At 48.1% G+C, this 16,856-nt stretch overlaps 1 protein-coding gene across 1 annotated transcript in view; it reads left to right on the top strand.

The window, feature by feature from the left end:
- Positions 1 to 951: 951 nt before the first annotated feature.
- PLXNB1 (plexin B1) overlaps positions 952 to 16,856 on the top strand; it is a 36,593-nt gene continuing 20,688 nt past the window's right edge. Inside the window, exons 1-10 of the mRNA XM_010072473.1 lie at positions 952 to 2,085; positions 6,919 to 7,101; positions 7,519 to 7,647; positions 9,428 to 9,528; positions 10,140 to 10,272; positions 10,976 to 11,132; positions 13,972 to 14,080; positions 14,174 to 14,282; positions 14,878 to 15,738; positions 16,127 to 16,252. Coding sequence (XP_010070775.1) covers positions 952 to 2,085; positions 6,919 to 7,101; positions 7,519 to 7,647; positions 9,428 to 9,528; positions 10,140 to 10,272; positions 10,976 to 11,132; positions 13,972 to 14,080; positions 14,174 to 14,282; positions 14,878 to 15,738; positions 16,127 to 16,252 — 3,042 coding nt within the window. The remainder of the gene's footprint in view (positions 2,086 to 6,918; positions 7,102 to 7,518; positions 7,648 to 9,427; positions 9,529 to 10,139; positions 10,273 to 10,975; positions 11,133 to 13,971; positions 14,081 to 14,173; positions 14,283 to 14,877; positions 15,739 to 16,126; positions 16,253 to 16,856) is intronic.

The following is a 16,856-nucleotide window of genomic DNA, read 5'->3' as shown; positions in this document are numbered from 1 at the left end:
CCAGGGCCAGTGGGACAGGCTGGGGGCAGGCTGGTGGCCCCAGGGGGGTGGCTGGGAGCTGCTGTGACTGACTCTCTGGAGGACTTGTCCCAGCATCAGGGCAGAGCCCTCCTGCTTGGGCGGGCCGTGCTCCGTGGCAGAGATGGCGTGGGAAGGTTCCTTCTGAAGCGCTCATAGAAGAGCCTTGGACCCAAAAGAGGCTGTTGATAGCCATAAGTAATAAAAAAGAGAAGGATTAATTATGATATCTAGATCAAACACAGAGCCAAGGGGTTATTAGTTTGCTCTGAATTGGATCCCAGCTACAGTTTATTTAAACAATGGTCCTGCAGGTTGTGTTTGTCTTGGAGAGTGGTTTGTTTTCCTGTGGTGTTGTTGCTCATAAGCAATGTATGCAGTGTGCTGGCTGCTATAGGAATGTGGTCCCGTCCTGGAGAGCTTCCAGTATAGCATCATAGGAAAGAGTTGTGCGGGAGTCTGGTTAAACATGTTTTTTTCTGATGTTACAAGAACAGTAATCAACTCCAATGCTTGAAACGCCTTCTGTCACAGCATAGACAGGACCTTTCTCCTTGGGTTACGTCCCTGGATTGATGAATCTGTGCTGTGGACTGTGTGTTCAGCAAGTTTAGTACCAGTCCTGGGCTTGTGAAGAGAAGCTTTCCCCAGTACCACCCAGCAGTCTCTGGGAAAGCCCCCAAGAACATTACTTGCAGTATTGCAGCTTCTCCTGAAGATGCTGTGCCTGTCGTCTTGGTGTGGAGGTAGAGTGAAGTCTCCTTCTGCTGGTGTTTCTGCAAACCTCCTGTGTTGGCTCTTTGTGTCTAGTGCTCTGTTTTCGGTGGTTATCCACGTCCCCTTTGCCTACCTCTCATAATAAGAGTGCTATTGAAGGATTTTGAGGTTTATGAGGAGTTATAACAGCTTTTCCTCTCTTGCAGAGTGTTTACCATGCCTCTGGGAACATTGCTCGTTCCTGTTCTCTGTTTTTTGGGAGCAGCGATTCCACGGGGACTGCAGTATGTCACGTTCTCACGCAACACTACGAAGTTCCTCCACCTGTCCATGGACTTGGAATCCGGGACCATTTACTTGGGGGCCACCAACTTTCTCTTTCAGCTGACATCTGACCTGCTGCTGAAGAACGTGGTTCAGACGGGGCCAGTTCTGGACAGTAAAGATTGCCTCCCCCCGGTCTCAAAGCTGGAGTGCCCTCAGGCACACCACACCGACAATCACAACAAGCTGCTGCTCGTGAACGCCGTGCAGAAGGAGCTCATCGTGTGTGGCAGCGTGCACCAGGGAATCTGTGAGAAGAGGAGCCTCACATCCATCGACCACGTCCTCTTCCGCCCAGAGAGCCCCGGTGACACTCAGTACGTGGCTGCCAACGATCCCAATATCACCACGGTGGGACTCATAGCCTACTCAAAGGATGAGGTCCCCTTGCTGTTTGTGGGACGAGGGTACACTAGCCGAGGAGTTGGAGGAGGGATTCCTCCCATCACTACCAGAAACCTCAGGGCCCACGGAGGGGATGTTCAAGCGACAGACTCTCACTCCATTTTCTCCTATGAAGAAACAGCAAAACTGGCTGTGGGCCGGCTCTCCGAGTACAACCACCATTTCATTAAATCCTTCACTTACCGCTCGAGCGTCTATTTCCTATTTTACCGTCGGGACCTCAAGTCTCAATCACGTGAGTACAAGACGTACATCTCGCGGATCTGCCTGGATGACTCTCACTATTACTCGTACGTGGAGTTACCTCTGCTCTGCCAGAGCAAAGGCAATACATACAGCCTCCTGCAAGCAGCGTATGTCACCCGCCCGGGAAAAGACCTGGCCCAGGGGCAGCTGGACACGGAGGGAGAGGTGCTGTTTGCAGCCTTCTCTGCCTGGCAGGCTTCTTCTGGCAGACTGAGCGAGGAGTCTGCGCTCTGTGTCTACGCGATGGAGGAGGTGGATCGCCTGACCAACTGGACTAGGGATGTCTGCTACATGAGAGATGGGAAGTCAGAGGAAGGGACAGAAGTGGCGTACATTGAATACGATGTCAGTTCCAACTGCGTCCAGCTGCCAGCGGTAAGTGGCTTTGCACCTTTGCCAGGGTAAAGAGTAGTCTGCAGCGTGTCTTGCGTTGCTTTGTGTTCCTGAAGCCAGCCTATTGCCCACAGATGGGTGTTGAAATCTCTCTGGGTTAAAAGCCTTTGGGCTCAGGCTGTTTCTTTGCTGCTGCAGCTCTCTGCCCCGCGTGGGAAGTTTCCTTGCAGAGGGAGGTGGGTGGTGTGTGGCAGTGGGGAGGGCATCTGGGGTGACCTGTCCCCAAGGCCTGTCTCACAGCTATACCAGGCAAGGGGCACTGATGCTGCGCTTCAGGCGGTTCTTTATCAGTACCTTTATCTCCTGGTCTGCGCTGCAGGGAAGGAGAGGAGGATGTGCATGTGCACCTGTGTGTTGGGAAGGGAATTTAAGGGGTGTGCTGCGTCCCTGTCGCTTATGGTGAGGTGCACCTCATGGCAGCTTCCTGCAAGGGCACCCAGGAGCAAAAAAGAACATAAGTGTTGTTGGAAAAAAGTGTCAACAAAATCCTAATTTCCTATACACTGCAATAGTTCTGCAGAATTTTGTGCCCGATGAGGACCTTTTCCTGACCTGGCTCTTTTGTCTCCAGAGCTGCAAGAGGTGACAGTCCTTTAAATTCCACGACAAAGGCACGATGGGATGTTGCAGGATAAAAATGTGAACTAAAGGGGCTGTGACCCAGAATTCTTGCAGTCTGTCAGCCACACAGGCTGGGGCTGCGCTGTCAGGGACAGTGACACAAACACAGAGCAGCAGCGATCTCCTGGGGCGGTGCTGGGTGCAGTGTACCCACGTGAGGCTCTGTGGTTGTGAGGACCCTGTTTTCACCCAGGGCGTTGCTGGTCCTTAGCAGAACAGCATGTTATCTTGTGTCTCCCTTCTACAGAACAGGCTGTCCAGATGATTGCCTCTTCCCAGCCTTGCGCTACTAAGAGCTTTGGAAGTCTCTGAGGTTGGATGTGTGGTCCAAAACCAGTCTTAAAATTATGGTTTTCCTTTCAGTAGCTAAAGCTGTCGAATGCTTGTGGGGCAAAGGAAGGGCAAAGAGCTGACTTGGAGCAGGGCAGGAAGAGTACTTGTGTATACCTTACAGCTCCTACAGTGAGAGTCTGCTTGGGTTTGGAGATGTAGCCCATCACTGAATGTTACATCCTCATTGGAACAGGCTGCCCAGGGAAGTGGTGGAGTCACCATCCCTGGAGGGGTTCAAGAAACGTGTAGATGTGGTGCTTTGGGACATGGTTTAGTGAGTTAGGTGGTGTTGGGTTGACGGCTGGACTTGATGATCCTTGAGGTCTTTTCCAACCTTAATGATTCTATGAGTTGGGAAGCAAGAGGCTGCCCAGCGTGATGTCCTGCTTTCACTGTATCCCTTAGCAATGACCCATGTGTCCTTTGTGGGGCCGTATGGAAGGAATTGTCACAAGTGATTTTTAGGGCAGCTTGGGGAAATTAAATGTCAAACTGGTATGAGTACTTTAGAAAAATCCTTCATTCAAAATGACGTAGAGTCTCCCGGCACCGTTTGATCCAGTAGGGAAGTGGGTGTCCGGGGTGGGTCTTTGCAATGGGATTGCTAGTGCGTGGTCCCAGCTGCACAGTTTGGCACTAGGGGGCTGACTAAAGTATGGCATCTTATTAACAAGTGTGTCCAATGATGTGTAAATGTCCTAACAAACTTTATCCGTCACTATTCAGTGCATGGTAGCGGTTGTCGGTAAGATTGTGTCTAACAACACGTAAGGGTCTGTGCCAGCTCCAGCCTGCGCCGTTCAGCGCCGAGTGGAAGCAGCTGTCAATGAACATTTTATGCAGGAACTGTTTTAACTCGGTTTCAATGGTGGCAGCTTGTGCTGTATGTAAGGATAATGCTAATTAATTTCACGTTTTTCTGCCTCCCAAAGAGCAGGGTGCCCTTTTCCCTAGCTAGCACTGCCTCCTGTTTTCAGCCCATCAGGAGGGGCTGAGATTGAGTTTCATGGTTCAATACCATCTCTTCAACTGGAAAAAAAAAAAAGCTTGTTTTTATAAGAATTTCAGAACCAGTTCATTTGCTCTAGTTTGCTGGAGATCCATTAGCCTTTAGGCGCAGGAGACTAGCTGCTGTTAGTGATTTGATGGTTGGAAGTGTGAAACATATTTTTTGCAAGGCTTGGGAAGGCTGCATATCTTCTGTGGGTGTAGTTTTCAAGGTGTGTAACTCATCCTTTTGCACCAAACTTTGTCCTCTTGACACGTAGATATATATTTGTCCTGTTGTTGCTCCTCACCCACCCAGCGCAGGGATCACACACCAAAATCCACGGCAGCAGCTCCATCCCAACCTGCTGCATCAAGTTGGATGATCCCTGAAGGGTATTTTCTGCCTCGTTGCCAAGATGTTATTCACTCAACACAATTCAAACAGCTTCTCTGTAAATTTATATAAGCACTTTATACAATTATCATGGTCTTAATCCTGTAGAATGGAACAAGTTCCAGCTCTTGGCTGCGATTAACCGGGCTGCACGGTCCCTGCGAGGCTGTGGGCAGGCTGTGCCGGCGCTGGGAGAGCGCGCACGGGTCACGTTGGTGTATGGCAGATAAATGTGATGTGTGAAGTGACTTGTCCTTGGCATCACGTATGGGTGACAACGAGGGTAGAACTATTTCTGACTCATATGCATTTTTTCAGGCAAACTTTCAAAAATCGACCTCGGTAGTGAGGTCATTAGGCTCCAGGGTTTGTCTAAATCGATATGAATGTTGGAAAAGACAGCTAGAACCCCATTCAAAATAAACAGCTGAGGGTTTTGAGTATGGATATTTGTCTGTGACCCAGTTCCTAATAAATCTCACAGGAACCGGACAACCGGAGAAATGGAAATCGACCCAGTTCCTAATAAATCTCACAGGAACTGGACAACCAGAGAAATGGAAATGTGTAAGTTACCAGAAGGTGGCTGGAAGAAGCTTAAGAATCAAGTGACAGAGCTGATAGTGGCTGGAAGAAGCTTAAGAATCAAGTGATAGACTTGATAAAAAAATATACTATCCTCTAAACTAGCATTCATTTTTAGTGACAGATATAAAAACTAACCATCATTAAAAGTTGTACCTTCCTCTGAGGCTTTAAGTCAGAACCTTACCCCTGGTATGCAGAGAATCTCTTGAATTAGTATTTGAAAGGAAAATAATAAAACATCAGAATAAAAGTAGTGCCGCTCTAACTAGCGTGGTTTCTTAGGTGGAACTGCCGTGCCAAGCCTTGCATGCCTCTTACAATAGTAATACATTTGAGAAGTGAATAGAGGTCAGCAGGTTAAATATATTTTGCTGTTGAATTTCCGCAGACTTTGTCAAAGCTCCTGATCGCTTGTAGTTTCTCCAGGAAGCAGTCAAGGATTTAAAAAAAAAAACCAAAAAACAAAAACAAAAACAAAAAAAACAAACCAAAACAACCCAACCAGATAAATGGGAGGAGAGGGGGAAGAGGGTCAGTTTACCATGGGGTTGGCGAGAGGTGATGAGCAGATGCCTGAAGAATGCCGTGTTGTGCCGTTATCGCTGGGCTCCGGCGGGGGCGGATCTGTTGCCTGGTGCCGGATGGTACCGTGCAGCTCCGGGCTGCCAAGTGCAAAGCCACGGACATTGGGCAGAAGGAATCCTCCCTGCTCACAAGGAGTCTAAATTCAACCACGTTGCTCGAGGCAAGAGAGGGAGCTGGAGTCGTGTGGCGCTGGAGTGCCTCTGCTCTGCATGCAGCTTCTTAAGAGTGTTTGTGAGGAGCTGGAGAGGAGGGTGAAAAGGTTTTCCAGAAGGGATTTCATGATGAAAACTTGTTTCTTTGAAGACAAGCCACTAATCAATTAAAAAATGGTGGTTTTAATAGTAATTGTTGGGTGAACAATCCTGCAGTCTCCAAAAGGATAGTGTAAAGTTAAAGTGAACACAGAGCAAGGTCAAGAAAGACGGAAAGCAACAGAGGAACCATCCTAGACATGACTGGGTCTGTTATTTAAGAAAAAGATGAATCATAATGGAATATCTTCTCTCCACACATGCAAATAGTGAGTAAGTTGGCAGGTGTCCTTCTCTTTCCTTTAGAATTCAGTAAGTGAAGGTTTGGTGGAACTGGGAGGGATCTAACTGGAACAGAAGGGTGACTGTTTTTGCGCAGGGCTGTGGAGTTAATTTTCAGGAATCTCGCGAGGTTCAGAATTGAAGCAGTGTGCAGAGATGACTCTTGTTTTGACTTTTTTGTGGGTTTCTGGTGGTGTGTGCTCTATGATTTTTTTTAATGTGTAATTAGTAAGCTCTTCAGAGCAGGTTGTGCTCCACCCAGTGTTTATGTCCTGATGCTCTGGGATTCTACTTCAGGCTGAGAAGTCGTAGGTGATACAGCAAACCCATGCGAAGTGTTGGAGGTGATGCTTGTGACCAGGTGGTTTGGCACTGGAAACAGGAATTCTCATCTCCTTGTTTTGTTCTGAAAAACACAATAAATCTTCCCCAAAGCTGTATGATGACAGTGTATAGCCCATAATGGTTTTTTGAGAACTTAAGAGTTTAGTAGAGTTTTGATGCATTTCATTACTGATGCTGAATGGACTTGATGAAGTGTCTGAAGGATTCTGGGAGGGTACAACCACCCAACATACCTAAACTAACTATTAAAAGCTGATTTTTACTCTCCGTCAAAAAGGTTAGAGGGTTTCAAAGCTGAATTCACTACTGGGGCACCTGTTTGTGGAATTTGGGTGGAAGGGGATGGTGGGAGGTGTTAAAGGTGCCAATGTTGAGTGTATCCATTTTTTGGTACTGATTTCCCTGTTCTTTCCTCTCCCCAAAAAGGACACCCTGTATGCATACCCATGTGGCTCTGACCACACTCCCAGCCCCATGGCCAGCCGGGTACCCTTGGAAGCAGTCCCCCTCCTGGATAAAAGAGATGCCCGTCTGACAGCTGTGGCAGTGAACGTGGAAGATGGCCACACCATTGCTTTTCTGGGAGACAGCAGAGGGAGACTGCACAAGGTATGATCTGGATGAGACCGGAAGCAAAGAGAATAAAACTAATCAAGGATGCTCAGAGGGAAGGGGAAAAAACACAATTTCTCTTGTCCCTTGGGAAGTCATGTTCCTACTACAGACTATCAGATGTCTCTTCTCACACTGTATTGACTGTTGAGAATGTGAATGCCCCAAGCAGTGGTCACGTTGCCTTTGGTTACATCTGCACTCAGCCAGCATCAGGGCTGGAGCATCCTACAGGGCTTCCCCAGGCATTGCTAGGCACATGTTTCATGTGGCTGAAGTCACTGCACTGAGATTTTGGTGGGAGGTTGAAATCCTCGCACACAGGAGTGGTTCCAACTTGTTCCTGATGCAGGGCAGGCGTCTCCAACTCCTGCTGTGATGCTTTGCCTGCACACGACTGTGGCTCTCTTGCAGGTGTACGTAGGAGCAATGGGAGATGCACGTGTGTACGCCTCTTTAGCTATCCAGTTAAACAGCGCGGTGAGCGGAGACCTGCTGTTTGACCAGTCGCAGGAGCACCTCTTTGTCATGACCCAGTCAATGGTAAGAAAAATCAAATCTCTTCCACAGAAGAGTTGAAAGCATTTGTGGTCCAGACAAACTACTGGTGGGAGTGTGGGAGGCAGAGAAGCAGCGTGTACAGCTAATCCTGTGCTGGGCGGCAGCTGGCTGCCAGTCCAGCTTACAGGGATGGGGACTGGCCTCTTGCAAAAGCTGGAGGAAGTGTTGTTACCCTAAACCGTGGCCGTTTGCATGTGTGTTTCCCTGAATCAGTCAGGGGGTATCAGCAGTGATGGAGGAATGTGAACTGCAGGCTCTGAAAGGCTGCTCTGTTGGTATGAAGGCAAGGGACAGCAAATTCCTGGGTTCCTCTGGGTCGAGCGGGGACTGTTTGGACAACAGCTTGCATCTCCATCAGAGCAGCAGAGTGTGAGCCTTCTGGGTTCACAAGTGACGTGACCTGTCTTGGTTTTGCAAAAGATTAAAAGGAGAAAAGGGAGGTTTTGTGTAATTAAAACTGTGGCACTTCTGTTTTTCATCAGTTAAAAGACTGAGCTGTTCTTCTGTAGGCATGTAAGCTACAAAAAGCAGAAACCTGTGGGAAATGTCTTCAGACAGCAGAGGTGTGCTCTGACCAGGAATATATAATAATAACACTCTTGCAGATGAAATCAAGCTGTGTAAGGAACCACGCAAGGCACCTTTCCCTCTTCTCCTGCTTTTTGTAATTCTTTTTGTGCCCAGTGGCGGCTGGAGAAGAGCCATTGCGATGCCTCAGGCGGTTGGGGTATTGGTGTCTGCTGAGGAGGAAACCCAGCTGTGGATACTTCATTCGGGAGGATTTGTACACCACCACTCCTATCAGCTCCCTGAGCTGGAAAGACAAGGATCCTTCTAGCAAAGGAAAAAGCAGCCCTTGAGTTACTCTGAAGGAAAGAACAAACAAAAAATGAGAGCATGCCGGAAAAACCGCTGCTTCCCTTACCTCCCCCCAGTGCACTTTGAGATACTCAGAAATTTTGTAACACTTCAAAGGAGGAGTTGAAATCTATGAGTGAAAGAAGATTAGGGAAATCTGAAATCTATCCTTAACAGTAATTGTTCTGTCAATTAGGAAAATGCAAATTACATCATGTACTTAGCAAAAGTAATAGGTTGGGGATTAGAAGTTGGTATTTTAAAGTGACTGACGGTGTAGTAACGGATTAAAGAGAGGGCAAGAGGCTGAAATCGGCAAGGATAGTAAGTTAAAGCAGAAGTGTTTTGCAAGTAAAACTTACCCTCAGATGGCGGAAGGTGTTTGTGCCACATTGATCAAAGCTTCTTGGTCTGCTTTCAGTCAAAAGGACAGTTCTGCCCGGTAGAGCTGGGCAATAGAGCCCATGCGTTCAGAGGCTGCTGTCTCCAGCCTCAGTCACCTGCGCAGCAAGAGAGGTGATCTCCCATGACAGAGTCCAGAACAGCAAAACAGTGAATGGTACTCACTCTGCTGTTCTTTGATCCATTTTGTTGAAATATAGTTTTATCACTAGAGTCTCCTCCTTACAAAAAATGTCACAGATAACCCGTTACTAGCAATGGACTGCGCTTGCCTCGGTGCCTCCATGCAGCCTGACGTTTGTCTTTCACCAGTATGTGAAATGGCCATTCAGATGGGGTCTGGAAACTCGTTCCTTTTTTCTTTATTTTGATGTAGTATTGGGGATTAAGAAGTTGTTTCAGTGAGCATGCGGATGATGGGACTTGCTAGTTAGGCAGAAGAAGCCACAGAGCTGGGGCCTTTGTTGTGTGCTGTGTTTTCACTGGTTTCTTTCTCTGGCAGGTGGTGAAGGTTCCCATCCTGGAATGTTCCCTGTACGTGGACTGTGAATCCTGTCTGGCGCTGAAAGATCCCTACTGTGGCTGGTGTGTCCTTCAGGGACGGTAAGATAGATCCCTGTTTACCTGCAAGGATTTTGGAGGGATGCTGCTTAGGGTTTGTCTCCACTTACTCTCTTCCTTATGTCTGTGTGTCCGTGTTTGTGTGTCTGGATTTAGTTTATTTTTAGTTCCTTATGGGATATTCTCTCTAACTGACCATTCATGATGCTCTTGTCCAGTGGATTTCAGCTGGTTTTAGTCTGACTGCAGCTCGAACTGCCTCGTTTCAAAAATAGAGAAATTACCTTTTCTCTTCTTCTGGTGTCACTTTTTTATTTAGCACTCTTTTTCACTTTTTGCTCCCCTACTGATGTTGGGTAATGAGACCTGGTTTATTCCAGCATGTCTGTCTGCTTGCTGGCTCTGTCTCCCTGTAGAATTCCATAGGAACTAGTTTGTGACCCTTGAAGCCCAAAAGTGCGTACCCAGCTGTACTTTGGCAACAGTTCATCCCATTATTGAAGGGGGTGGGAGCCTGGGACATCCATGGCTTGTGTTGCAGCTTCCCCAAGGCTCTAGTAAGGCTTCAGACAGCCAGTGTTGGCTTGGAAGCCACATGTGTCCTGCTGGGGATGCACAGATCTCTCATGGGGCTTCTTGCTATTTCCCCACAGGTGCAGCCGTCGCTCCGAGTGCTTGCGGTCCAGGTTGAGCGAGCAGTGGCTCTGGAGCTTTAAGTCTACCCAGCAGTGTCTGTCTGTCCAGTCGCTAACTCCAGCCAATATCAGCAGAGAAGAAAAGAGAAATGTGAGTGGTAATGATCCTCTGATGCTCAAGCATGTAGAAAGCCTCCTGCAAACTCTGAGGATCCAGTCTTGCTGTTGCTTTCGGTGGGGTTCTGAATCACCGAGCCTTCAAGCACGTCTGCCTCACATAAGGGACTTAACAGCTTCTCTGTACCAGGAGATAATTTTATTGGGGTTTTTTTTCCCATAAAACTAAATGTCCTTGCCCACTACGAGTTGCTGGGTATTCTGGAGTATTTGATGGCTGCTTGGGTGGGGTCCCTCCGTGGCCTTAGTATCTATAAGGTGCGCATGTGTGTGGTTTCAGAGTGTTTGTGCCACTTACTGTCAGGAAGATCTGAAAGGAGCTCCCCAAAATTACAGCTTCTGTCTGGCATCTGAGAGCTGGCAGAAAAGCTAAGAAGGTGCTGCAGTGTTTTGAAGTCTGTCATTGTGTCAGGAGGTGGCAAGGAACCTGTCTTTTGCTAGAGCCTTGAGCAAAGGGGGAAGTTGCCAGTTGCTTGGTGGATGCCAAGTTCAGTCTGGGAATGGCAGGAGATGATGAGTGGGTCAGTCTTAGGAGCCATTGTAGGAAAATGGATGTATATGGAGATAACTACTTTGTGGGGCTCTTACTTTGAAAAAAACAGAACCAGAAAATTAGATTAAATAAAGAAGAACGTGTTAGAGGGCAAATTATTTACTGGATGTTATTGAATTGGTAGATATTCCTGGCTATCTCGGACTTACCTTCCCTGCGTGAGGAAGAATTTTACTCATGTTACTTTGAAGATTATGAAAGCCCAGCAGTTCTAACAGAGTCAGGAATCATGTGTCCTTCTCCAGATCCCAGCCAAGCACCGGCTTTGCCAACAGGAGCAGGTCAGTGAAATGCTTTAAATTGAGCATGATAGCTCTGATAACATTGTCGGGAGAAAGTACGTTGTAGGTCCGTCAGATTGCCAGGATTAACAGCCATGAATGTATGCGGTCTGTCAGCAGGTGTTCATTTCATTCTGTCATAATATCTGTTTGCCTTCTACTTGTGTGTCACACACATCCTGTGCTATTTTGGGCTGTTGCCAAATTCTAATGCCAAATTCTGGTAGTTGGAAAGGAGATCCTGCTTGAAGGGTTGTATGCAAATCTGAGTATGATCTGAAATGCAGTTTAGAGCAGTGGCTGGTTTGGCAGCTTTGTCATAAATCTGGAGAGACAACTCTCTTAAATGCTGCTGTATTATTTAAATCAAACAGAATGCAAACCTTCTCAAAATCCACGTAGTAGTGGGAGAAGGAAGTACATGGAAGGAAAGACAAGAACAGACCCACAATCCTTAAAGTTAGAATTGAAACTGCAGTGCGGCATAACCTCAGAAAATACATAGTCAGCTTTCTATTACCGTGAACAATAGCTGGCTGAGTATTGTTAATTGGCCACTCTAAAGAACCTGAAAAATTCTCAGTTTATAGTCTCTGGGTTGGATTTTACCCAGCCTGTCAGTGTGAGCTCTGAAGAGCTGTCCTCTTCAAAGAACTTGTTCATCTGAAGTAAAAGGCAGGTGCTGGTTGGGAAACATTCCACACGATTCACCTAAATGGCAAAACAGATTTTCCATGCTAGTGTGCAGCTGGCTTGATATGTCTGAAGTAATCTCCATGGACATAACATGACAGCAGAACGCAGCTAGCACCCTCATTCAGTCTCAAACTCCTTAATTTCCAATGTTATTTACAATATCGTTATACCTGTTGGCTTTCACACCGCTTTAGTCTGGAACAAACCAACCAATTTGGGGTGGTCAGACACAGATGGAAGTGGGCAGGGCGGGCTTCCCTGTCTAGTTCTGCAAACGTGGACCTGAATTTAAGCACAATTGTGAAAAATCAGTGTAGATAAATCCACAGTCTAGTTCTCATTATTCCAGGCTTCAGAGATTCTTACTGACTCCTTTGTAAGTCAGTCTTGCTTTTCTTTCAAGCCTCCATAGATGCTTTAGCTATCTTTAATCTATCTATTTTCATATTGCTTCTCTGAGGCTTAACGAGTTGCTTCTGTTTTCTAGCCTAAACTTGCTCATGGGTGGTTTGTGTCCGTTTGATCTATTTGTGTTGTCCTTTTGCTTCCACAGCCCTTCTCCCACTCAGTGAACTATGGCCAGGCATTCTTAGCACAGAGTTTTGCCATGTGCCAACTCTTTCTCTGTGTTCTTTTGTTACTCAAGCTTCCTCTCTCCTGCACTGTATTGCTGGCCCTTCTTTGCACAGCTTCTGGACTCTGCTAAGATGAATTTGAAGTTGGTAACCAGAATCACATGCTTTTTACTAAATGAGGTCTCACCAGGGCCTTTTAGATCCCAGCACTTTCCTATTCCTACTTATAATACTTTTCCCAGCTCACTAAAGCCTTTCTTCAGCTTTGTTTTAAAGGTTGCATACCAGCTCACCATCACTTTAAGCTGTTGAGCTCCCAGTTGATAGCAGAAGCTCTTGCTTTCAATTTGCAAGCACTCAACCTCATCTTCTGTACTGTTCAACAGCATTGTTGGCAGTCATGGGAGATGATGGCCTTTTTGGAGAAAGGGATGTTTATAAGTATGGTGTCAGAGCCCTGACATCCTGGGAGGTGTTGGCCCTTCCACCACTGCCAAATGCAATCACCTCTATGACAGTGATGGGAGCTGACAGTACTGCGGGACTCCTGCCTCCAGCTGATGATGATATCCTTATTTTCTCCTAATCATGGGTTTTCATACACACCTCATTGTCAGCTGTTTTACTAACAGACTGCTTCAGTGTCACCCTATCAGGAAGCCCACCTGGGCTGACTTATCTCCACCAGAGGTGTTAATTGTTTTGTTGTGAACAGAGCTTGCTTACGAAGGAGGCCTGAATTCTGTGAGAGGAACGATGGATGAGCTTCTTGTTACTTATTTTTATAGCAAACTGTCTTGGAGAAATGGCAGCTCCTGGAGTTGAGCAGAGCATGCAATGTTTCCATTATTTGGAGAACTAATGGCCAAGCCTAGGGATGGGGGCATTTGTCAGGAACGAGATGAATTAGCTGGTTTAGTACTGTCATGTGCAAAATGTCTCCTTCAGGCTCGTTCCATCAGCTGCAGTAAGTTTTGCTCACCTCTGCAGTTATTTGGTCTATCAGAAAACAGTGGCAGTCTCTTCCTGAAGAGAATTGGGCTGTCCTGAGGCTTGCAGCTGACGTGAGACCTGGATTTAAGGCAGATAAGCCTTCAGTCATTGCAAGCAAGATTACAAGTCTTGTAAACCTCTTTGCTGACTCACGACTTAGTCTGGACATAGAACAAAGCTCTCAAGGTGAAGGCAGTTGTGTGAAGGGCATGTGAGTTGTAAGGGTTTGGTTTTCCTTTGGATGACAAAGGAGGACAATCAGCTTTGAGCCTGAAATGTTACGCCTTCCTCTAATGCAGAAATGACAGTGGAATTACAGCAGATAAAGATGGAGGGATCTTCAGACTAGACTTCCTTCCCATGGGCTGGCAAGAGCTGTCATAAACTACTTCTGCCAAACTTGTCCAACCTGTTTTTAGTGTCCCTAGGACAATCAGTGATTGAGACGCTAGAAGCAAGGAAGGGAATCTGTCTCCATGTTTGACAGCGTCTTTCCTAAAGCATGCTGTGTCTCTTAACAGCAAGGCAGACTTATAGTGGCTCCATTTCTAAGAAATTTTTATTTTCATTTTCAGATCATGTCACCATAAAGCTCGTAGTGCGTTTCCATGACATCTTCATTGCCTCTGTGGACTTCTCTTTCTATGACTGTGCTGCAGTGGCCCTGCTGTGGATATCGGCACCGTGAGCACCTGCGTTTTCTTGTCTGTAGTTATAGGGAGGGTTGCTGCCCCTTCCTCACTCGTCTTAGCAGCTGCTTTTCTATCCTTGTTCCAGGTGCCAGAAGTGCGTGAGCAGCCTCTGGGGATGTAACTGGTGCATCCAGCAGCACCTCTGCACCCACAAAGCAGCCTGTGAGGAAGGAACCATCATCTACAACGAAAGGGTGCGTCTCCCGCGCAGCCCCTACGTGCTGTTACAGCCTCAGCGAGTTGTGGGGAGTCAGATCTCTTCTCGGGTAGATTGGCAGCTGTCAGTCACATCAAGCAAAGGAGAGCTGCTGGAGCAAAGCCTCCTCTCGGAGCGTCGCGAGGCTCTGTGTCCCTGACGGTGCAAGGCCTTGCTGGGTTTCTGGGGAGGTGCCGTCAGACGAAGCAGGTCACCCTCCAGCCTGTGTTTTCAAAGAGAGGGACAGGAGAAAGCTGGCGGGGGAGCTGCAGGTGGGGAGGTGGAACCAGTTTGGGGCTGCCACAGGTGGCCTTGGAGTTCTGGGGGCATGAGGGCAGGCAGACCTCCCTCTGCATGGAGCTGAGTGTGGGAAGAGGGAATGTCTCTGGATCTTCTGCCCTGGGAGCATTCCCCCAGCCCACCCCATCCCAAGACAAGGTGGCATGAGATGCAGCTCTCATTGAAATCCAGGGGGTGAAGCAGCCTCTTGTGAACACTGCTGTGGGGAGTAACATGGAGTGGTTTTCTGCTTGGCTTTTATTCTGTTTCATGTTTTTTCTCTCTTCTCACCCCGCCATGTTGTTTTTCTCTAGGCCCAGATCCCAACCTCCAGCGTGTTTCCTTCCTCAGCAGCTCCCCTCACCAAGTCCTCTACCACAGCCCCGGCCACGGCCACAAAGCCCATCACTGCCCCGGAGCGTGTGGTACCGAGCACCATGCCCCCCACGGAGCCCCACCACGTCACGCTCCCCACAGCCTCGGATGTGACGACTGAGCCTGTGGAGACCCTCAGCTACACCTCCTCGACTCTCTCAACCGAAGCAGCCTCTCTCCAGGCCGTCACAGAACCCCCTCTGCCGCCACCAGCAGACAAACCTGCTGTCACGGTGCCCGAGACAACTTCTCCCCCTGCATCTGTCCTCACGAGCCCATCCAAAAACGTGGATGGTGCCGCCCTGCCCACCGAAGGGCCAGCCACGGCCTGGGAGCTGCGGGACAGCGTCCCCCCCACCACCCCCGGGGGTAGTCTTCTACCGACGTCTGCAGCAGCAATAACACCTTCTCCTCATCTCACCAGTTTCAGGTGGCCTCCGAATTCTTTTCCTACCACAGAGACACTGATGTCTGCCACCCCATCTCCCCAAACCCCCAGCCAGGTGCCGGGGGGCCCTGCTGTCTCTAAGGACTCTCCCGAGTTGCTGGGAACTGAATTGCTTCCTTCAGAGCTCCCGCCATCGGCAACCCCAGGCTGGCTGCTGGGGGAAGGCACGGAGCTGCAGGACACAGAGGACTGGATGGATTTGCTGCAGGCTGAGAATGACACATCTCCCTTCTCTGCTTCTACCCTTCTGTCGGGTGATGGTGATTCCTCGGAGAGGGATGTCCCTGACTTTCCCAGGATCCTCCACCCTGACCTCGACTATCAGTATGATGCCCCTGAGTTTTGGGAGGAGGTAAGTTGCTGGGTTTTGGAATCCACACTCTGAGGCTGTAACACTTTGAAATTTTGCTACAGATTGCTCATCTACTATTTCAGCACACGGGAGAGGCTGTGTCCTCTGAGATTGCAGAAGCTGACCCCTGTAATGTGCAGAGTGAGGAGTGGCAGCCTGAGGAAGAAAAATGTCTGTGAGGTTCCCAGGTGGAAATGCTGCCCCTGGGATGTCCGGCATATTCCCAGCTTCCTGCTGTTCTCCTCTTTGGTTCTTGTAACTTCATGGTAAAGAAGCGCAGCTGTGTTTTTGTGCAGGCAGGGCTCGTTTCTCTGTTGGCATGTTAGGCTTTGATTCCCTCTATCAGCCATAGAGGTCTCTTTCTCTAAAAACCTTTGTTTGTTTTCAGAATGAAGAGCTTAGCTGGGGTCCAGATGCATGTCCCTGTGTGCAGGGAATCCAGGGATCTTCGCTTTTTCCAGTGAACGTGGCGAGGAAGATAACCCTGCTGGGAAAGAACTTCCACCTCTATCAGGTAGTCAGCCCCATGCGAAATGGTGTTAATGCAGAGCAGTGCTTGGGCGCCCTGCCCACTGGGCTGCTAAAAGTACGTGTAAGATCCAGTTGTAGCTCTGCCTAGGTTTCTCCTGTTTGCAGAAATTCTTAGAGGAATGACCTGCTTCTGTGAATAAGGAATTGCATAGCTGGATTTACTGGTGGATGGGAGGTCACCCAGAGCAGGGAGAGCACAGGTGTGCTCCAGCCTGCAGGAGATGATCTGCATGCGCTTGGATTAAACTGCACCTGTGCTGCACTGTGGATGGTCGTTCTTGGAATAACATCCTTTCTGCTGATTTTGTCTCCATAAGGAAAATATAAATCATCTGTTCCCTCTCCTCTCTGGCATGCTCATGTTAATGTGGCTGTTCCTGTCATACCTGAAACTTCTGCAATGGGGAGAACCACCCTTGAAAGCTATGTTTCTTGGGTGTGCCTCTGATAAAAATTCCCTTTGCTTCTCGAGACAGAAGACTGATTTAGTAACCTTTTACAAACAACAGCCTCAGAACATGCAGCCCACAGACTAATGCTTACTTTATACTTGAAACCTGATATACCGCACTGCTCGGAGCAGCCGA

This window comes from Pterocles gutturalis, unplaced genomic scaffold (genome assembly GCF_000699245.1).
Source record: "Pterocles gutturalis isolate BGI_N339 unplaced genomic scaffold, ASM69924v1 scaffold9132, whole genome shotgun sequence".
Taxonomy (NCBI): Eukaryota; Metazoa; Chordata; class Aves; order Pterocliformes; family Pteroclidae; genus Pterocles; species Pterocles gutturalis.
Note: the sequence above shows the minus strand (reverse complement) of the source record. Positions and strands in the feature narration are given on the sequence as shown.